Consider the following 23,920-nt stretch of genomic DNA (forward strand, 5'->3'; position numbering starts at 1 on the left):
CAAAACTAGAAAAGCTTACCTAACAAATATGTGACAAAATATGGCCACACTTATTTTATAAATAAATAAATAAATAAATAAATAAATAAATAAAGGGGCACCCGGGTGGCTTAGTCGGTTAAGCGTCCGACTTTTGCTTAGGTCATGATCTCGTGGTTCGTGGGTTCGAGCCCTGCGTCGGGCTCTGTGCTGACTGCCAGCTCAGAGCCTGGAGCCTGTTTAAGTCTGTGACTCCCTCTCTCTCTCACCCTCCCCTGCTCACGCTGTCTCTCTCTCTCTCCTAGAAATAAATAAAAATATTAAAAAAAAAATATGGCCACACTCAGATATATCCAAGTCAGCATCTCAGAGCGTGAATGGGTGTGTGTGTGTGTGTGTGTGTGTATGTGCAAGCGTGCGTGTGCACCAGAGAGACAGAGACAGAGAGATACAGGGGATGGGGGGATTACTGTTGTCATACTTTTTCTTTCTCTTCTTGCCTGCCTCTCAGGCTTCTCTGTGCTCCAAAGATGCTAATCATTGATTCAGAGATTTTATAATGAAGCATAATGAAGGCAGCGGAAGTCCTCCAGGATTTTCATCACTGCCTGGTGACAGTGTCCACTGACAGGACAAACCTGTCAGCCAGTGTGATAGAAAACAATGAATCCTATTCAAAGGAAATGGTCTGAAAATGGGTTGATGAGTAGTAAAAAGTACCCTGAACAGTGTTTAGCACAGAATAGACCCTGGAGAAATGGTAGTTTATTTTTTCCTTCCTTTTCCCTAAATGGATTGATTTCTTTTCTTTTTAACCTTTTTATTTATTATTGAGAGACAGAGACAAAATGTGATCAGGGAATGGGAAGAGAGAAAGAGAGAGAGAGGGAGACGCAGATTCTGAAGGAGACTCCAGGCTCTGAGCTGTCAGCACAGAGCCCGATGGGGCTCAAACTCATAGACCGCGAGATCATGAGTTGAGCCTAAGTCGGAAGCTTAACCGACTGAGTCACCCAGGCACCCCCCTTTACCCTGAATTTAAAAACAAGGTAACTGACCTCCCAAGAAGACGAGGCATCTTGCCCAAGGTCCCACGGGAATAAGAGACCGGGCTCTGTCTGCACCGAACCAGGGCTCTGCCCCTAATCCACTGCTCCCCATCTGATAACATGTGATGACACCTTTAAGTATGCTCCGAATGTTAATATTTTCATTTCTATTGATCTGCAGATCTGCCCCTCCTCTGCTCACGTTTTGTCAGTCTTAAAAGGTGGCGGATGTAATAAGCCTAAATTCCTTCCAAAGCCTGGGCACTTTTTTTTTTTTTAATCTCCAATTCTGTGATACAAGTGCAGCACGAACAGAAAATGAGGGTTGGAAATGACCCCCATTAAAGCATGGAGGCAGCACCAGCGGGCAAGCAATGGGGGACTGTTCTGAGCCTCACAGAGGCACGTAGATACCACCAGCATGGTAGTATTAACATTAACATCCATCAAGACTCAAGGAGAAGGTGTCACACGGTGCCAGAACGAGAAACTGGCTTGTTCTTAGGGATGAAATGTCATGGGACAATAATGTTTTCAGAGCACTGAGTGGGCTTCGAAATAGCACCCGGTTGAGTCTGACTGCTCCCCGCCAGTTTGCTGGGCAGGCAGTACTCTTGGCTGAGGAATGAAGCAATTCCTGGGGAAAAGCAGGAAAATGAGCACAGCAGGCATTTTCTCCCCCACAGCTTTAAAGTTAAGAATATCCTGCAACGGGTACTTTTTTACTACAGGATGCTTGATTCCTTGGTGACAACTTTATTTCACAACGATTTTCTGAGCCAGCGTTCACTCTCTCTAAATCTTACTCAAGACTCAGCAATCAAAGAGAATGAAATCTTGCCATTTGCAACTACATGGCTGGAACTAGAGGGTATTATGCTAAGTGAAGTTAGTCAGTCAGAGAAAGACAATATCATATGACTTCACTCATACGAGGACTTTAAGATACAAAACAGATGAGCCTAAGGGAAAGGGAAGAAAAAACAATACAAAAACAGGGAGGGGGACAAAACATAAGAGACCCCTAAATATGGAGAAAAAAACAGAGGGCTGCTGGAGGGATTATGGGAGGGGGGATGGGCTACATGGGTAAGGGGCTTAAGGAATCTACTCCTGAAATCGTTGTACTATATGCTAACTAACTTGGCTGTAAATTTTAAAAAATAAACTAAATCTTCCTCAAGACTGGAAGTGTCTAAATTCACAGAAAAGGTCTGGAAGGATAAAGACCAAACATAAATGCAAGGATATCTGTGAAGGGGAAGCTGCTGACCAGGGGCTGGAGGTGGAGGGGATGCATTACCAGGGACTGCTTATACATTTTTAATTGCCCTTGAGAAGCGGGTTTCAGATGTACTGTAGACCTAAGATTTCTAAAGAAAACTAAGAAACACAGGCTCCATTTTTTAAGTGCCGTTGGTTTCACTCAAAGCCCTAGGAACGAAGCAAACATCTTCCCTGGGTGGTGATACCCAGTGATTAGGAACTAGCCCTGAATCTTCCGTCCTACTTCCCATGCGTCACTTTTTACGTGTAGGGTGTATTACTCCTAAACATATACAAATCCTCAAATATCAGTCAACTTGCAGAAATAATGCCTTCGAGAGCTTGTACAGGAAAAGTGAAAGAGCCATTGTGAGTTCACTTCCTTTCCTGAGCCAGACTCCCTTCGTTTATGGAATCGCTGCTGGTATGTGCCACAATCGAGCTCTGTATTGAGCTGTTCAAAGAAGGCTCTTTCAACACATGGCCGCCAACTCCCTTGCTCCAAACCAAAAATGGAATAGGAGAAATCCATGTATTTTAAGACACAGTCAGGGTGTGTACCCGGTAGCACGGTCTATTTTTAGAAGTTACACTGGGAAACTTTCTTTTTGAATGCATGTAGGAAAAAAACACAACAGTAATAGAAGGGTAACTGCTTGAGTTATTTCATTCTTACAACAGCTCTGTCCAATACGAAGTAGGTGTATCTTTGAAACAGCGTGTAGTTTTAAACTCTTACCATCCCCAAAGGCTTACCTCTGCCTTCATATACCTAACTAATGGGGTTCCTGGAAGACTTCCTGGATTATTTTCAGTAAATAAATTTTAAGACTCCAAAGTCTCAAATCAGGGCCCTGGCAGTAAGTAAACAATAAAGTTTCAGTTACTGACAGAAGTCCAGCGAAGGCCAGCCTAGAACTGGGCACAGGACGATAAAACTCTCACTCTGTGGTGCCCAGAGGGATGACATACATGACTTCTGCCACCCATCAAGTGACAGCCTGCTTGTGTTTTTTCTCGGACACTGTTCATGACTGAGAACACTTAAAAAAAAAAAAAAAGCAACAAAACACGTGGTTACATCTGTGTCAAGAGATGTACATTTCCATGGCCCAATCTTTGATTTTCTATTAGTTTAACTGCTCTTAACCCTTGACTTAAATCTCTTTTCTGGGGCGCCTGGGGGGGCTCAGTCGGTTGGGCGTCTGACTTTGGCTCAGGTCGTGTTCTCACAGTTAGAGCCCGCCACTGGCTCTGTGCTGACAGCTCGGAGCCGGGAGCCTGCTTCGGATTCTGTGTCTCCCTCTCTCTCCACCCCTCCCCCACTCGTGCCCAGTCTCTCTCAAAAATAAACATTAAAAAAATATTTTTAACAAATAAATAAATAAGTCTCTTCTTTCCCCCTAAGTATGAATGCTCTTCACCTTGAACCTGTTTGCTAAGGAAGAACAGAGGCTCCTGAATCCAAGCAGCCCACTGCTTCTCCAGGCTCCTCCTACTCTCTCCGCTTCGGTCTATGCAGAGAGTTGGAAACAACTCTTCACCCAGCAGGAATCACCACAGGGCCATGGATAGTGGTGCTTATTTTACAATGATATTTAACCAAATATGGCTAAAATCACATTACAGAAAATTCTTATGATTCCCTGAAAAGCAGAATAAATAAAACAGACAACAGTAGTGTTCCTCCTCCTAAAATCCCACTCTTGCCTTAAAGGATCCAGATTAAATATACCATGTGTTTAGCACAGTCTACATGAAGAGGCTGTCTGCCTAGAAAGTTCTCCATAGCTCCATGTTAACACTGGGAAGTCAAAGATTTCACTGTCTCCACACTAAAACTTGGCTCCTGGGGCTGCTCTTGTGATTAAAAGTATAAATATAAGAAGTTCCTAAAAAGGCTGAGTGGCCAGTTAATGTGATTGACTGACCTTGTGACTTATCCACAATACTTACACAAGTTAAATTTGTCCACAAATCCGCTGAACTTTATAAATGCATTTCCTTTAAAGAAGATACACATACACAGGCAAGAGGATCAAACTGGAAATACACTCAAGTTAATTTCAAACCACCGACAGAATCTTACCTTTTCAGGTCCACTGTAGTGACACTAAATACAACTCCTTTGAGCCACAGGATCATGAAAAGCCTCTGGGAAAAGGGGCAGTTTCCTATGCTTTCACCATCGCTGCCAGCCTAGGAAACAGAAACCAACACTGGAAATCAGGGTCAGAAGGATGACACTAAAAACAAAAGACCTTCTTCTGACTTATAATCAAGGGCCCAAGAAGACAGGAAAAGTTGCATTACAGAAGGAAGGCTGGAAACTTGGGTTTCTGCTGTTATCTTGTTCTTTGATTTGCCTTCTCTCTTCTTAAAAATGGCCAGTCTACAACAGCATGGTCCTAGAGAATTTTCTGCACAGGTAGAATTGATCTGTATTACCACTCTTCAATTCAGTAGTCGTTCGTGACACAGGGCTAAAGTGAGTGCTTAAAATGTAGCTTGTTCGACGGAGGTTTTTTACTCGCTTTTAATTAATTGTATGAAACCTAAGTCATTTCCTGTTCCAGGAGACAATATTCTTTACAAGGCAACATAAAGAGGGAAATTTACAGGTGTGTCTATCTCCAAAATGTTAAATCATCACCAACCCCTCCCTGTTTAAAAATATTCATTATAAAAATCCCATATCCTGCTTTACACATCCCTTCAGGAGCAAGAGAATAACAAGATATCTTTATAATAAGCTATTTGTAATCCTACTTAATGTGAATGGAGCAGCTGACAACTTCCCCGAGCTCGACGATGAGGTAGAATTTTCCTAAAAATCAGAGTGGGACAAATCTTTAATTCCATCACATATGCCCCAAGTTTACAAAGGAGGGACAGGGGAAGCAGGAACCAGGAGGGGGGAAAGAAAGCAGCACACTAGAAGAGAACATTCTAACACTTGCTAGGGAGCAACGCAGCCCTCTTTACCACAAAAGGTGGAAAAATCCAGAAATAACTTTCAGCAACTCATTCAAAGACGAATGATTCAAGTACTATTTATTATCCTAAAGTCACTCTCAAAGTATTCAGAAGTCATTTCAGTAAAATGGTACATTAGTAAAGTATTCCGAAACTAATGGGGAAATAGGGTGGGGTAAAAAAAAATAAAAGTAGTTAACTGATTAAACATAACACAACTAACAAAATACACGGGCATAAAAGGAGGATCCTAGAACCCTTCCCTAATCAGCGTGGGAGAGGCACAGCTGAGCTTGGTTTAAAAAGAAAAAATCATTCTTTATCAGAAACAAAATATACACAGAATTATAGACAGACTGACTCATTCAGTAATTTCTAGTACTGCAACTTGCACAAAACTTAACTTCCTAAAGAAGATCTAGTTCTTCAACCTTAATGTGATTAAGAAGAACCTAAATAAGAGGCACCTGGGTGGCTCAGTTGGTTGGAAATCAAGAGCTTCCAACTCTTGATTTCAGGTCAGGTCATCATCCCCAGGTCATGGGACTGAGCCCTTGGGGGGCACGTGGGTGGCTCAGTTGGTTAAGTGTCCAACTTTGGCTCACAGTTTGTGAGTTGGAGCCCTGCATCCGGCTCTGTCCTGATGGTGTGGAGACTGCTTGGGATTCTCCCTCTTCCTCGCAGAGTCTCTGCCCTTACCCCACTTGAACTTTCTTGTACTCTCAAAATAAATAAACTTAAAAAAAAAGTCTCTCTCTCGCTCTCCCTCTGCTTGAACACTTTCTCTCAAATGAAATGTAAAATAATAATAATAACCTAAACAAAACAGCTTAGATAGAAGATTCCTGGGCCTTATATCCAGAGATTGTGATTCAGAAGAAATCTTGGGCGGAGCCCAGGAGCCCTCACCGTGTTACGGGCACCCAAGGAGACCACACAGCAAAGCATCTGCTAGCCACACTGAGACACTGACGTGGGAAGGTCAGGGTGATATTCCTTCTTCAAAGCACAAGTCAGTTCATGACATTAAATCATCCGATGATACAATGTCACAAACTGGTATACAAAGTTGCTTTTTTAAAGAGGCTGGCTATCCCTACATAGAGAACATTGATAATAACATAAAAGTGAGTTTATCATGGATAATAAAAAGTTAAGATATTCTCTTTCTGTATAGGTTGTGGATTAATATTTTACACAAGGCTGTGGCTTTAGATACTCAAATATTTTTTTTAACGTTTTTTTTATTTTTGAGACAGAGACAGAGCATGAGAGGGGGAGGGGCAGAGAGAGGGGGAGATAAAGAATCTGAGATAAAGAATCTGAAACAGGCTCCAGGCTCTGAGTGGTCAGCACAGAGCCAGATGCGGGGCTTGAACCCACAAACGTGAGATCATGACCCGAGTCGAAGTCGGAGGCTTAACCGACTGAGCCACCCAGGCACCCCTAAATACTCAAATATTATTATCATTCTTGTTTTGTTTTGTCTTCCCCTCCTTGTTTTCACCTGTTCAGTAGCACAAGTAGAAGTACAAGATGGGCGCCTGGGGGACTCAGTCGGTTAAGTGTCCTACTCTTGGTTTGGGCTCAGGTCATGATCTCGCAGTTTATGAGTTGGAGCCCCAAAGCGGGCTCTGGGCTGGCAGTGCGGAGCCTGCTTGGAATTCTCTCTCTCCCTCTCTCTCTCTGCCCCTCCCTTGCTAGCTCTGTCTCTCTCTCAAAACAAATAAACTTAAAAAACAAAGTATAACTACAAGAAAAACCACACCAAATTTCAGACTTCCTGAAAAAGCAGTAGAGTTTGGTAGCCCAAGACCAAGTCTGACTCACTTTGTCCTATTCCATTTGTGTAATCTATAAAATGAACTATAATTTCCCCCAAACGTCTGTCATAGGAGTATAAAATAATTAAATCGGTAAAGAAGTTGTAGTAAAGATGTTACATATACCCACTTGGAAAGACACAAGACCAAAAGCAAGCCAGAGATCAAGAGCGACAGGCTGCAGACCAGAAACACCGCAGCACAGCGCCTACGACCGTGTGCACAGCACTTGCTACCGTACGGACCCAAGGACCCCGGGACATGGACGCACCTCGAAGACCTAGTCAGGATACAAATTCCCCCTTTGCCTTCGTGCTCTTCCGTCCCAGGCTCATCTAAAGCTTGTCACACATCTCGCACTCCTTATAAAACGATTCTTTTACACACATCCTAAAGAAGTATGTGTACTCTTTAAGACTGATCTGAAAAACTGCTTCTTCATTCATGACTCCCCAAACTCAGGACAGCTCAAAGGAGAAATATTGCCAACTACAAGCTTTTCCGAACTTTTAAAAGCCAGAGCAGGAGCTAAGAGGATGTTTTCATCAAGTATATCTGGAAAATTTTGGATTTCTAGAAGTCACAAGTCAAAGACTCCCTCCTTTAATCCCTGTTGTGATAATAAAATTCCACTTAAACATTTCAATAAAATTCATTCAAGTTAAAGGATCAAATTACACCCTTCAATATGAACTACGTTCAACATAACCTATTGATACAACTGACAGAGGCAGGCACTACGGTAGAGTGGAAAGCATTATAAATCGAGATACCTTTATTCCATACTCATTATTAACAATAATAAAAATTAACACATAGGTATATCTAACAATAGCACCTAAGAAAAATATATTAAAAAAAAATATTTGCTTCTTACTGCTTCTAACAGTACATTCATGATTTTAGAGATAAATAAAACCTGAAACACTACAGAAAGTCAGAGTTCCTCTACCCTTGAAACATTCACTAGTTTGTTCCTTACTCTTCTAGATTTTTATTTTCTATGTACATACTACTTTTCTTTTTTAAATATGTGATCACTGGGGCACCTGGGTGGCTCAGTCAGTTAAGCGCCCCACTTCGGCTCAGGTTATGATCTCACGGTGAGATCGAGCCCCGCGTCTGGCTCTGTGCTGACAGCTCAGCACCTGGAGCCTGCTTCGGATTCTGTGTCTCCCTCTCTCTCTCTCTACCCCTCCCCCGGCCCCCACCACATGTGCTCTGTGTCTGTGTGTCTCTCTCTCTCTCAAAATTAACATTAAAGAAATTTAAATATGTGATCGCACTATACATAACGTTTTTTATAACCTACATTATTTTATTCTCAGTTGTAATGTAATCAACCCTGCACTGCTCTCACCAGGATGGTGTCTGAGAGGGCCAAGGTGGGAGCCAGGGCTTTCAGCCCTGCCCGTTAAGAGGGAACCCTGCTCCCCTCTGCTCGCGTGCAGGTCACAAGAGGCGCAGGGCAGAGCGGTCAGACATCCACCGTCAACCAGAGGGAATGAGACCGCCTGGCCTGGACGCCAGCGAAGACCACACGGGGGCTCCCACTCCAGCCCCGCAAAACTGAAGAGTGGAGGCAGATAACCAGTCTCTGTGTGGCTGTAACAGGCAGTGCTGCTGCCCTTCTCGGCCCCCTCCACAGTGTCAGAGAAGTCTTCTTCGAGAGCCAGGGAAGTCTGAGCAACGTTTAAACAAGATCCTGAATCTCGTAACATAATATGAAAATGTCCCAGTTTCCATCACAAATCACGTGTCATACGAAGAACCGCATCAAATTGAATGAAAAAAGGCAATCAATAACATGAACATCAGGATGACAGAGATGTTGGAATTTACTGACAAGGGCTGCAAAGCGGCCATGAGAGAAGTGCTTCAAAGAGCAATTATGAACAGCCTGAAACAAGTGAAAACATAGACTCAGCAAAGAAGTAGAAGATGTAAAGAAGAACCAGATGGAAATTTTGCAGCAAGAAAAGGGAAGGCTTAGTTTATGCTATTAACCCAATAATTTCATTTCTATAAATTTATTCTGTAGAAATGTGTATACAGATGCCCGGAGAGAGAGCGGAGCAATGATACACTGTAACAGCAAGCCACTGGAAATCACCCAATGCCAATCAATTTATTAAATTAGAGACCAGCACCAGAGGGCAGATGTGTGGGCTAACCACTTGCCTTTGGCGCTATGGGTAGGGGCAGGGTGACAGTTTTTCCCCGTGGTATTTAAAGTAGAGCAGCTATTGTCTAAAAGCTTTCTTTCTTTTTTTTTTTTTTTTAAGAGAGACACAGAGGAGGGGCAAAGAGAGGAAGACACAGAATCCAAAGTAGGCTCCTGGCTCCAATCTGTCAGCACTGAACCAGATGGGCTCGAACTCACAAACCACGAGATCGTGACCTGAGCCAAAGTCGGATGCTTAACTGACTCAGCCACCCAGGCGCCCCTAAAAGCTTTCTGTGTGAAGCTTAGGCTGCCCCGTTCCTGGTTCCCCGGCCAGGGAGAGCAGACTTTTGTTAGAGTGGGTTTTGTCTGCCCCTGTTGGTATTTCCACGCTGATCCGAGTCTGGGATATATCAAGACAAAACACAAAAAATTTTTAAATTTAAAAAATTTTCAAAAAAAACCCATGAAATTCATCTACTCTATCTTCCCAGAAGCAGAAGGCTCTCAGAAGTATTAGATTAGAAAGCAAACTTAAAAATGTAGAAAATGTGGTATATCCATGAGATGGAATATTATTCGAAAATAAAAAGCAATAAGGCATTGATCTACGCTCTAAATTGAATGAACTTTGAAAAATTGTGCTAACTGAAAGAAGCCAGTCACAAAATTCCATGTAGTGTATGATTTCACATATATGAAATGTCCAAAAACAAGCAAATGCACAGGGACAGGAAGTAGATTCATAGTTACCTACCTAGGGCTTTTGTGGGGCAGGAAGGAAAGGTTGGGTAAAAAGGGATTTTTTTTCTGGAGTGATGAAAATATTCTAAAATTAGAGTGATGGCCACACAATTCTGTGAATATACTAAAAGCCACTGAATTGTATACTTTAGATGGATGCATTATATGCTATATGAGTCTTATCTCAAAAAAGCTGTTTTAAATATACAGGCACAAAGGGCGCCTGGCTGGCTCAGTGAGTTAAGTATCTGACTCGGGCTCAGGTCATGATCTCACAGTTCAGGAGAACGAGCCCTGTATAAGACTCTGCACTATCAGCGCGGAGGCTGCTTCAGATCCCCTGCCCCCTGCCCTGCTCTGCCCCTCCCTCGTTCATGCTCTTTCTCTCAAAAATAAATATTTAAAAAATTTTATATATTATGGGCACAAGTTATGAATATAAATATACACATCAGATATATTTTAACTTGGAATATACAGTTCTAATATCACGAGTTCTTATTACAAAAAATAAGCACTCCCATAATGTTTTCTCAAAACTCAGAAAACCCAAAGAAAGCAAAAACTTGAATAATCCCACTGACACAGAAATAACCACCAATTTCCAGGTAAAGGCTGGGTCTCAGCATTCATTCGAAGTTTTGTTCTGATAAAAGGAGTAGCTCTGTTTAACTTGCTCTCTGCGGCTCCTCTTACACGCTCACTATTCCTCGCCCTTCTCCCTCCAGCCTCTGTTGTAATTCCTGAATTGCCTAATACCAGTATTTAATCAGAAACTTCCAGATTAACTCCTACATTGCTAAACAGGGGTCAGTGGCAGATGCCATAAATATTTTAATGTTTTACTAATTCAAGGTTAAGGAATGGCTCGCTCAGAAAACCTAGTTTAATCAGTTCTTAGAATAGTCTTTTTAAAACACCCAAGAAGGCAAGTTTGAACTTTGTTCCTACTTCTTCGTGTTTGAGGGACTGGGGGCGGGGGGGGGGGGGGGGGGGGGACGGCTGCAGCTGTAGGGGGTGACTAGGGTAAGAAAGGCAAACTGGGACCTGAAGGCAAAACTGCGCTCCTGACTATTAAATTCTTTTCCTTGACACACTTTCTAAGGAATGCATACAATATGCTGCCAAAAGAGTAAACTTTAAAAACTTTAAGGCTTCATTTACCTTTACTGTGGATTCTGTCTAAATTTGCTGTCTGAATACACAAAATGGCTTGCTTTGATTTAGATTAACTTAAAAGTCTCAAAACAACATGATAAATGGGCAAAGTCACCTGGTTTCTATTATTCATTTCTTCAGAGTTTTTCCTAAATACAGACTAGAACCAAGGTTCGGAGTCCTAGAGTTTAATAAGAGATCACCTTTCTACAGGGTCTGCAGAATATGTCAGAAACAGGGTTCAGAATCAGACATCTGGGGCACCTGGGTGGCTCAGTCGGGTAACCGTCTGACTTCGGCTCAGGTTATGATCTCACAGTTCGTGAGTTCCAGCCCCATGTAAGGTTCTGTGCTGACAGCTTGGAGCCCAGAGCCTGCTTTGGATTCTGTCTCCCTCTCTCTCTGCTCCTCCCCTGCTCACACTCTGTCTCTGTCTCTCTCTTCAAAAATAAGCAAACATTTTTTAAAAGTTGATAAAAAAAAAAAATTAAAAGAAAGAATCAGGAATCTGGATTTGAATCCAGACTTCACTACATATTAGATGTGGAATCTTTAGGGGCACCTAGGTGGTTCATTCGGTTAAGCCTCCGACTTTGGCTCAGGTCATGATCTTGCAGTCTGTGGGTTCAAACCCCGCATCGGGCTTTGTGCTGACAGCTCAGAGCCTGGAGCCTGTTTCAGATTCTATGTCTCCCTCTCTCTCTGCCCCTCCCCAGCTTGTGCTCTGTCTCAAAAATAAACGTTAACAAAAAAAAGGTGTGGAATCTTTAGTAAATTACTTCACATCTGTGAAATTGAGTTCCTATACCATGTTATGAGAGGGCCAAATCAGTTAGGGTACACACAGGTCCTGGTACATGGTAAGAGTTAAGTAAATGTTACTTGACTTTAAAGATACTTCATGCACAGAACTCAAGCTCTAATAAGAAGTCTTTAAGTTGGAGCACTTGTTCATTAGAATCCCTAGTTACTTCATTCTTCCAGAAAGCGAGAGAGAGAAAAGAACCACAGAACTAATTCTACAAATAAAGCCAAAAGGTACATAGTGGGACAATGACACTATCCCGAGCTCTGGCGATGTAAATATTAAACAGTCAATGGCAGGGAACAGGAAAGGTCTCGGTTGCAACCATTTTCTTGTTCAGTATCACCAACTCCTGAAGTCTACTGTGCAATTTAAAGAATGGATTCGTGTGAAATTACATGATACCCAGCTACCAGGGTTAAATGAAACTCCAGGCTTACGCATTCGAGTTCACATAAAACATTTACCTTACTGAAAATGACCTCTCTACTCTCCTAAAACAAGCTCTTCCCGTGTATTAATCTAGTTATTCGTTATATTCTCTAATTTAGCAGAGCATGGTGGTTAATGAAGAGCCAGACTCACACAAAGCCACCACTTCCTGTGTGACTTTGAAAAAGTGACTCAACCTCTCTGGGCCAGTCTTCCTCTTGCATAAAATGGAAACAATCACATGACCTACCATTGGCTTGTTGAGGGGAACTGAATGAGATACCGCAGCAAAGGGCTCAGCACAGCACAACTGCTCTAAAGCCAAAAGGGTGCGAGTTATTCAACGGACACCCTTTATACCCTTTCACATTTTTTGGTATTTGTACCACGCACGTGAATCTTCCGTTTAAAAAAAAAAGGCAAGCTGTGGTGCGAGGGTGGCCCGGCAGGTCAAGTATCCAATTCTTGGTTTCGGCTCAGATGAGGAGCTCACCGTTTCATGAGTTCAAACCCCACAATGGACTCTGTGCTGGCAGCATGGAGCCTGCTTGGGAGTCTTTCTCTCTCCTTTTCTGCGCCTCCCCCACTCACACTCTCAAAATTTAAAAAAAAAAAAAAGGGCAAGCAAACCAAAAGCTTTCTACCCGAAATGTAGGAAAATGAGGTAAAACAAAAGCTACAGAATGAACATGGAAAAGTTCAGAAGAAGGATGGAGACATGACGCGGTGTCCGGGCACAGCATTTGCCCATCTCAGGCTACAGTAAAGTCCACAAGAAGTGCGTTTAAAATGCAGATTACCAGGCCTTGCCTCCAGACCTTCAGATTCAGTATGTTTGCTGAGGCCCAGGAATCTGCGGGTGTTAACAAGCACTTGAAGCAATTCTAATTCTGGTGCATTTGGTGGGCAGACCACATCTTGGTAAACCCTGACAGAGGGGGAAAACGTGCCAGGACATAGACTGGAAGAAGTTGACTCCACAGTTAGACTTTGAATTCCTCATGATGCCTTTGGACTCTGCTCTTTAGAAGCCAGCAACCTGGTCACTATTTGTTAGAGGCATTTGGGGTAAATAACAGCCACCTCCCATATTTTAAAGGAATACTACGCTATCTGGCCTCAAAGTGGGGCCTATCAAGTCTTAAACCAAGCCAACCTAAAGCCCTTTAAAAGCCTCAACCCTCAGAGTCAAGAACTTTTTTTTTTTTTTTTTTAGTTTATTGGAGAGAGACAGAGCCTGCGCAAGTGAGGGAGGGGCAGAGAGAGAGACAGAGAATCCCCAGAGCAGAGCCGATGCAGGGCTCAAACTCATGAAACCATGAGATCACGACTAGAGGCAAAACCAAGAGTCAGAAGCTTAACCTACTGAGCCACCCAAGTGCCCCCAGAACATTCTTATTTACACAAGCTAAGAAGCAGAAGCAAAGCCATGTAACACGTTTCTAAGGGCTGGTCTTCCAGCCAAACAGAATGTTGAGGAAACAATGGGGACCCAGAGTCCGCCATACATCAAGTGCTTTATGTTGCAGGACGGTTCTATCTGGTTTAGAAGAACAACTATAACCGTAATTACTACAGTACGTCACTAAATTATTTGACTTATTGGGAGAAAGGAAAAAGATTGTATGCTAGGGATACATACATGTATGTAAAAGACTATGATGCTAGGGATAAGGCCCAATACCTGAATTGAAAAACAAGCTGGGTTTTCCACTTAGAAGCCACGAAATTTTACACTAGGTAAGTCACTTAACCGCTTTCTTTGCCTTCAGTTTTCTCTTCTGTACAGGGGAATTCTAGGGTAGGGGTTTGGGGGTAGAGCATGATTTACAGAAGCTGGTAACTACAATGTGGTGATACAAGAATACATTCCTACTCGGAGAGAATATGATGTATGCAGCTTCAAGAAAAGGAGCAAATAATAAAGCAAATGGGGGGAACACTGTTAACAGGTAAACCACGTAAAGGGTGGTCTCTGTACTGTTCTATTCCTGCAACTTGAAAGTCTGAAACTATTTCCAAATTCATGGTTTTTAAAGTATTCATTTAGTTTCCGCTTCTGTCCTAAGTTTCTAACTATAATTCATTTTGAATATACCGTTTATATATTATCTCCAAGGGCACCTAAAAATCAATCTTTTTAAATGAAATGTTTTCGCTTTTTAATCATTCACCAACGATGTGAGGACTTACACTAAATACTGGAGATGCGGTGCTGAATAGAAGGACAGAGCCTACACTCGTATTACCTGCAGTCTACACAGTTGAATCTGAATAATTTAAGAATGCCAAAACACACTACAAATGAAAATCAAAACAGGATACAGTGAAACTCAAAATACATTCCCCAACCTTATCACAATTGAAATAACCCGTCAATATTTTCTCAAAAGTGGCATAAACATCCCCCCAATAAATCACGATTTTGCGAGTTTTGGTTTTATGGGCTTGTCTGGCTGATCCTCTGAGTCGGTGACTCGGATTTTAACAGGAGACTCGATATTCTTTTGCTTTAGTCTAAGTCACTGAATTGAGAAATCATTCAAAACTGTATGAAAACATGTCTTTTCACTTCATTCTCAAATATAAAAAAAAGGAGTTTATCATACTTAACCATCTAAATTGACCTTCTAAAATGTATAGGTACTACTAAAGTCACTGAGATTCAAAGTCACTTGAAAGCAGTTGGGGGAAGTCGCTGAAGGACACAATTTAGCCCACTGTTTTAGCTAAATGTCACAGGTTAATGATAAAGATTTCTTTTTTAAGCTGCTTCTCCCACCCACAACTATGGAGAGTTAAACCTGTTGAAAGGGAAACAATTCATTTTCCAGTAGTTTCTAAAGCTATTTCTGTTTCCTTTAGTAAATCACCAAATTATAATTACCCAATGTAGCTGATAGTTTAACTTTAAAAAAAAAAGGAGCCTGCTTCAAATTTTGTGTCTCCCTCTCTCTGCCCCTCCTCTGCTCACCCTCTGTCTCTCTCTCAAAAATAAAATAAACATTAAAAATTTTTAAAAAGAAAGAAAAAAAGAATTCCCATGTTTGATCCAGTATCCACTTAGTCCTTCCTGCAAGGGACGCGGGGGAGAATGACCCGATCCCCAAGACCGGGAGTAAATCCTGACTAATCCTAAGCCAGTCATGAGAGCACCATCCCTCTTGCCAGTGACTAGCGACAGACCTGGGGACCAGCCCCAGTTCTAGTGGACAAGAGTCTCATGAGAAAATTTTCCTGCTCTTAAGACAAAGACAGAAGGGGAAACCCTTGAATGGGAACCCTCTGGCTGCTGTGGCCAACTTGACAGTTGCCAGAGGCTGCAACCAACCCCAAAAGAGAACAGAAGCGAGAAATGTAGATCTGTGTGGAATAAAAATAAAATATACCAAGCTGAGCACTACACACTGCAGTAAGTACCGGGAGGAAAACAAAGCGGTTGAGGGAGGGTGAGGGTAAGGAGCACCTACTTCAGACGATCATAAAAGATCTCTTAGACCTAAAGAGAGAGAAGGAGCCAGCCACACCAAGAGCCAACATGAATACGAGAGACAGTGGTATCGGTAGGGGCCAGATCATGAAAGAGTTTCTAGACCAAATTAAGGACTTTGAATTTTATGTTTACAAAGGGAACAATTTTTTCTCCCATTTAACAAATATTCACCCGGTGCATCTTGTGCAGAAAAGCAAGCATTTCACACAATGGTTAATCGGCAAGGTCTCTGGAAGCAGAATGTCTGGTCTGATATATGGGTCCTTCTGCTTAACCTACTGTGGGCCATTGGTCCACTATGTAACCTCGCCGGGACTCAGTTTCCTTATATGTAAAATGGGGAATAACATGACCTCATCGAGTTAGGAGAGTAAATGAGTTAATATAATAGGACAATCTCTTAAAACACTGCCTAGCATCTGGTGAGTGCTCAGTGCACTAAAGTATGTGCTAAGTAGAGAACCATTTCCAGACTTGGCTGAGCTTGGGGGAAATGCCAGTGAGCGGGGTGATGGGCACCACTGAAGGGTAGGGACATGTGAGGGCAACATCCAACTTCCTTTTCAAGACAATAAATAACACGCACTACCATCTGGAGACCAGGCTGGGGACATGGAGCTGATGGAGAATGAACACCGGGAGACTTAGAATGTGGCCTGGATTCGAGGCAACGGAGCTGGAAAGAAATGCATAAATTAAACGGAACCGGGAGGGTACGATCCTAAAGACTTGTGGATGATCTGCACGTGGGAAGTGAAGGAAAAAAAGAAATCAAAGAACTAGATTTCTGGTGTGAGCAACTGGGTAGAGAGAGACTCAAGATGGGGCTGGGGGGAGGGGGTGCCTATACTTTGCCGGAAGACAGAGCAATCCCTTCAAGAGATAACCATACAACTATCACCGTGGCTTGAAAATATTTCTCAAGTGTAAAAGGCTACAAAGCAAAATTGACACTGTTAACCTCGGGACACACTTGAGAGGTGGGGGAAGGGATATTACTTTACACACCTCTGCACTGTTTGGTTTCTTTTGGGGGGGGCGGGGGGTTTAGAACATTTTGGAAAAAATGTTCAAAATGTTTACACATGACACTCTTGTTCCTGTCCCTTATTGCTGCCAAAATACTAAACTGCTTAAAGATGACAGAACTTCTTCAGAATTCTTCATATTGCTTGAAAAAAATGCTGAATGCAAAGTGATCAGGAATTAATGACAGTTGAGAAAGATTCTACTGAGTACATCTGTTCTGTTACATATCTGAAGCATATGCTGAAAATGAAAACAAAAGTTCTAATCTATACTCGAATCAAATCCGAAATGCCTCAGCTAGAATCGTTTGTTAAAACAAAGTGTCAGATATACGAGGACCAGACTTTCCATCTAAGCACAACAGAACTATAAAAACAAAGTCCGCTGGAATGTTTCATTTTACATTCACCCATCAAAAGCCTAAGATAGGAGGAACAAAGTCCACTATCTCTTCAGAGCAAATTATATGCCACATGTAATTAAAAATACTGAATGCCAAGCCGGGGAGGGTGGGGGGCTGGGGGGAGATGACCAAAAGGAGAACCCTTTTTCCCATCTGGATCAACCTTGATTCTACTCCTTATAGGAATCAAACACAACAAATGAAACGTCACCAAAGAGGACTATGAACAAGCTAACAGCTACTGTTTAATTCAGCAGTTTCTATCTCACTCGAGATGCACTATTATGAAAACGCTTTGTATATAGTAATTCTCACAATATGAATTCTCACCATATGAAGTTAGGTATTATTTTCCTCACATTTCAGATAAGGAAACAGATTTTGAGAAGCTTAAGCACCCTGCCTTAGGTCATATGACTGAGCAGCAGCAGAACTGAACTTGAGGTCTGAGGTCCATACTATTAACCACTCTTATAATTTCTTACATCAAGGTTAGAGATGCTGGACTCTCACCTGCTTCGTCTCATGATTTTGCGGCACAACCACCATCTCATTCGTGCAGACATTACTACCAAGTAAGGTAAATGACCTGATCTACAATCAGTACAGTGTAATCTACAGATTTCATTTCAAATTTTCTAGGAGCCATAGTCTAAAAAGTAAAAAAGAAACACGTGAAACTAATTTAAATAGTATCTTATTTAATTCTATATATCTCAAACATTATTTCAACATGTAAATGACACAAAAAATATTACATTCTTTTCTTTGTACTAAATCTTTGAAATGTGGTATATATTTTATAGTACATCTCAAACACATCTCAAGCACTCAATAGCCACATATGGCTAGTGGCTCTCAAACTGGTCAGCAGATGTCTGGAGAAAAAGCCTCTGAACAACCAATACTAATGTCACCAAGACCATGTACCTGAACTCATCAAATCAACATTCAAACTCTTGAAATGATTTTAAGAAATCATTCATTGAAATGAAATGATTTATTCTTATTCCAAACAAATTTTAACAAGTCTGTTTACCTGGCTTACCAAACTACAACAGATCACAATGGAAAAGTAAAGGAAATGGGCTGCATGAACAAAGCTAAGCCGGCAGAGGAAGAAATAGACAACACACAACATAAATACTCACAGGCCCCCATGTGTGCACACAAAGGAGAGCCAGCTTCCAAAACCATAACAGCTGATGCCGCTTAGCAAAAAGGCAAAAACAGTCATCCACACTTCAACAGTCCCCAGGCCACTGCAGCAGTGTCTGATTCATCAGAATGTGGCATTAATTGGCAGTTAAATTCAGCATTTTAAGGGCACCTGGGTGGCTCAGTCGGCTAAGCATCCGACTTTGGCTCAGGCCATGATCTCCTCTCCTAGTTCATGAGTTCAAGCCCCGAACTGGGCTCTGTGCTGCCTATGCAGAGCCTGCTTGGGATTCTGGGATTCTCTGTCTCCCTCTCTCTGCCCCTCCCCTGCTAGCACTCACGCTCACACACTCTCTTTTCTCTCTCTCTCTCTCCCCGCCATCTCTCATTAGCTCAAAATAAATAAACTTTTAAAAAAATCAAATCAAATCTATTTAAAAACTGTACCATCTTTGCAGTTTTCCTATAAATCCAAAACCATTCTAAAATTATAAACTTACCTTTAAAAAAACAATTTGAGGGGCACCTGGGTGGCTCAGTTGGTTAAGTATCCAACTTCAGCTCAAGTCATGATCTCACAGTTCATGAGTTTGATCCCAACATCGGGCTCTCTGCTCTCAGCACAGAGCCTGCTTCAGATCCTCTGTCCTCCCCCGGCCCACCCCTCTGCCCTTCTCCCACTCTCTCTCTCTGTTTCTCTCTCAAAAATAAATAAACATTAAAAAAACTTTTTGAGGGATGCCTGACTGGCTCAATCAGTAGAGCATGTGACTCTTGATCTTGGGGTTAGGAGTTCGAGCCTCACATTGGGTGTAGAGTTTACTTTAAAATCTTTTTAAAAATAAAAAGAAGAGGCACCTGGGTGGCTCAGTTGGTTAAGTGTCCAACTCTTGATTTTGGCTCAGGTCATGATCTCACAGTCTGTGGGTTTGACCCTCATCAGGCTCTATGCTGACAGCATGCAGCCTGCTTGGGATTCTCTCTCCCTCTCTCTCTCCAAATACATAAACATTTTTTAAAAAGAGAGAAAAAGAAAAAAAACACTTTGAGGATTCTGGTATGGTCAAATAGTCCCCATAAATCAACCCTCTGCCCCCATAATAATGATAACTTCCACACAAAAGCAACGACTTGCGAACACTGGAGATTAAACAAAAGCAGGCAGAGGCTGAAGGGAGGTGACACTTGTAAGAAAGGAAATTCGCTGGACAGTTTTCCCCAATCTTTATCTTTTAATCTAGTGCCATGCAGGGCAGCTAAAACTCCAAAGAAGTTCTGCTGGCTTGAAGGACAACATTCAAAGCAACCATCACCACTGGAAAATAAGGTAGAACACCAAAAAAAAAGAGAGGAGAGAGAGAGAGCGCCAGAGACCCAGATAAATCTGCATAAAACTCTGTCCAAATCTCTAGCTGATCCCCAGCACACACACGCACAGTACATAATCCAAGCAGGCCAGCTAACAAGAGCTGATCTGAAATTTGAGCTGCCACCCATCATGGGGGAAAGCGTTTTGTACTTGGAGTTCAGTTAATAACCTGCCTAAAAAAAAAAAAAAAAAAAAAAAAAAAAAAAAGNAGCAGCAGCAGCAGCGAGGTGCCTGGGTGGCTCAGTGAGTTTAGCATCCGACTTTGCTCAGGTCATGATCTCATGGTTCACGAGTTCAAGCCCCATGTTGGGCTCTGTGCTGACAGCTCGGAGCCTGCTTCAGATTCTGTGTCTCCCTCTCTCTCTGCCCCTCCCCTACTCACGCTCTCTCTCTTTGCCTCTCAAAAATAAGTAAATGTTAATAAAAATTTTTTTAAAGAAGTAAAAATCAATACTCTTCAAAGGAACATAACAAAATCCAAAGTTTCTACAATTTGTCATTCACAATATCCAGAATGCAATCCAAAATTATCCCCAGGAAGAAACAGGAAAACACAACCCATTCTCAAGAGAATAAAATAACCAAATAATCACAGACACAGCCTTTGCTGACCCAAATGCTATAATTTGCAGGCAAGGATTTTCAAGCACTTATTATAACTATGCTCACGAATTTAAAAAAATATATATATCCTCATGATAAAGGAAGATAAAAAATTTCAGGAGAGAAAGACTGAAAAGAAAATGGAAATTCAAGAACTAATAAATATACTATCTGAATTTTTTTTTTAATCACTACATGGGCTTACCAGAATAGAGAGAAGAAAAAGAAAGGCCTATGAATGTGAAGACGGATACAAGAAATTACTCAATCAGAAGAATTTTTTTTAATGTGAAAAAAACAACAGAGTCTCAAAGGCCCATTAGAAAATATCAAAATGTCTACATTTTTAATTAGTCTCGGAAGGAGAAGAATGAGGCATAAAAATTTTCAAGAAATAATGGCCAACCTTTTCCCAAATAAAGACAAATCTACAGATGCAAGAAGTTTCATGAACATCAAGTAGGATTAATATAAAGAGATATCTAGGTACATCATAATTAAAATGCTAAAAAAAAATTAAAATAGTTAGAAAACAAATGCACTGCACAGAAACAATGATTGGAATGACAGTGGAATTTTCATCAGAAATAACAGAGGCCAGAAAACATGGAGCAACATTTTTAAAATGCTTAAATAAAAATAACAACAAAACCAACAAAACTCACCCCAAAACCTTAAGTCCACACAAAATATCTTTCAAGAATGGAAATAAAATCAAGGCATTTTCAGATAAAACTATGTAGAATTTGCACATTTGACATTTAAATAAGTGAATGTCTAGAATATAAAAAACTAACTTGTGCTTATTATATTAAGTCATGATTATATTACTAAAAAAAGAAGCATGTGCCCTTTACAATTAGTCATTCACACTTTGATCACATACAAAAAAATGTATCTCTAACTTTTTCAGTGTCTAAGACTCATTCTTTTAACATATTTTAACCAAAGATAAATGCACTGGGGTGCCTGGGTGGCTCGGTCCGTTGGGTGTCCGACTCTTAATCTCCACTCAGGTCTTGATCTCAGGATTGTGGGCTCCTGAGATCTCAGGATCTCCCTCCTTGGGCTCCATGCTGGGCGTAAAGCCAACTTAAAAAAACAAACAGAAAACCAAAGATACATTCACTAACTTCCAGAGTCTTCCTTTATCAGCTGAAGACAAAAATGTGTGGGGAAGGGAGGGGGGAGAGGGGGAAGGGGAATGGAGGGGGAGGGGGAGGGGAGGGGGAGGGGGAAGGGAGGGAGGAAGGGAGGAAGGGAGGGGTGAAATTCTTATGCTAGTTAAAATCCAGCAGCCTACTCTCACTAAGGGCTTTAAAAATATACATGCTGTAGTATAAACTACATTCAGTAAGAGTCCTCCCCCATCTGCGTTAATGGCAGCTACCTGATTTTAGTGGATGAGAGGTATTTCTCTTTATCAACAAGTTCCCAAACCTAGAAATTCCAGTAAGAGTTTGGCAGGAGGGTCAAAAGTCCAACTTCTCCCTTTGTAAAAAATGTGAATTCTCCACAGAGTTCTTTTTTTAAGAGATTACACTTTAGGTAAACAAAATAAAAATAAAGAATTCGGAGGATAAATAAGGTATGTGAGCAACTTTAAAAACAGACTTCTATGATATGGTTATGCACGGGAAATTGACTATGAAGACATATATCACGGCACTGCTTAACAGCTAAATTTTGGACCTGCAAATGACTAAGAACAGTGGATTAATCATGATAACAATGAACAATTGGTCATAAAAGTGCTACAGAATTTTAACATATTAGCAGTCAATAAACATATGAAAGAATGAATCATTCTCTGGTATTTTATTTTGGATATTCTATGTTTAAATTTTTCACTAAAGTATATTACAAAATAAGAATTTTTAAATTATATATATCCGGGGTACCTGGGTAGCTCAGTCAGTTCAGAGTCTGATTTGGGCTCAGGTCACGATCTCCTGGTTTGTAAGACTGAGCTCTACATTGGGCTCACCACTGCTGTCAGCATGGAGCCCGCTTCGGATCCTCTGCCCCCACTCTCTGACCCTCCCCTGCTCACTCTCTCTCTCTCTCTCTCTCTCTCTCAAAAATAAATAAAACATTTTTTAATTAAAAATAAAAAAATAAAATTATATGTTCTACAATGTACTGCAGCTGCGAAAGTTAACATTTAGGATTCTTGTCTATCTTCTTGGCTAGCCTAAAATAAATTTCAAATATCTGAATAGTACAAGCATGTTTATTACTAAAATTTTCACTTGCCATTTCAATGCACAAGTGCCTTAAATATGATAAAGGCAATTTCTAACTTACAAAAGTTCTGTTATCTGTCTCATTTTAGACAACAAACAAAATCTCCCCTTCATCTTTTAGGTAGTTCATTTTCAGGTAGTTCATTTGGAAAATAAAACATACTTCTAGTCAAAAGAATTCACCTTGAAATATTCTTCATTTCTCGGACAAACTGCCCTCATTATCACTGAGAATTTTTTATTTAATGAGAATTTTTATTAGCTCCACTTGTATTTGTTTTCTGATCAACTGCCTCTAATTATGAGCATTTAATTATCTGGATCGGACTTTGAAATCTCAGGTCTCAGCTTTCTGTCTGGACCTAAATACCCAAGACTAAGGCTGCTTTGGCACATAAAATAAATCGGGACTAGACTGGACATCAGTCCTAAGAAACACACCCACTTTACAGATGAGAACAACAATTTGAACCTGGTCTTCCAGTTATGTAATTTGAAGATTCTAGACCTTTAAACCCATCTGTTATTTTTTTTTTTAAATGTTTAATCTATTTCTAGGAGAGAGAGAGAGACAGCGTGAGCAGGGGAGGGTCAGAGAGAGAGGGAGTCACAGACTGAAACAGGCTCCAGGCTCTGAGCTGGCAGTCAGCACAGAGCCCGACGCGGGGCCCGAACCCACGAACCGCGAGATCATGACCTAAGCGAAAGTCGGACGCTTAACCGACTAAGCCACCCAGGCGCCCCTAAACCCATCTGTTATTAAGTTAAGATCAATGGCTATCTAGTGAGCACTAGTCATAAAACCCAAATTACATGTCTCAAGCTCAATAATTGAATACTATTTTTATCTCTGGCATTTGACTATGAGGTAACACTGAACCCAACACCAAAAACAGATTTAAAACTCTCTTTACATTCATCTATCACCAGATCCCCAGACTACACATACCAATTTGCCCCAAAACTCTAACAGATATTTACTGAACTAGTGAGTGTTCTTCTATATAAAGATCGTGGTGGGTGGAAAATATAAAAGATGAAGAAAATGGTCCCTGATCCCTGACCTCCTGGAATTCACATTCTGGTCCGAAACAGAGATAGGATGAGAAATGACGGAGCTGTCAGAACATGGCAAGACCAAGTGCTCTGGACAGACGGGGAAGGACTAGCTCAGCCGAGGGAGGGCACAAGGTCAGAGAAGGAGCGAAACCTTAGAGGGCATT

The 23,920-nt window shown here is 41.3% G+C and overlaps 1 protein-coding gene across 1 annotated transcript in view; it reads right to left on the minus strand.

Annotated features, from left to right (window-relative positions):
* CLIC4 (chloride intracellular channel 4) overlaps nucleotides 1-23,920 on the minus strand; it is a 65,971-nt gene that overhangs the window by 26,415 nt on the left and 15,636 nt on the right. The window contains exon 2 of the mRNA XM_039231251.1: nucleotides 4,384-4,493. Coding sequence (XP_039087182.1) covers nucleotides 4,384-4,493 — 110 coding nt within the window. The remainder of the gene's footprint in view (nucleotides 1-4,383; nucleotides 4,494-23,920) is intronic.

Source organism: Hyaena hyaena, unplaced genomic scaffold (assembly GCF_003009895.1).
Source record: "Hyaena hyaena isolate Hyena2069 unplaced genomic scaffold, ASM300989v1 scaffold_3, whole genome shotgun sequence".
Classification (NCBI taxonomy): Eukaryota; Metazoa; Chordata; class Mammalia; order Carnivora; family Hyaenidae; genus Hyaena; species Hyaena hyaena.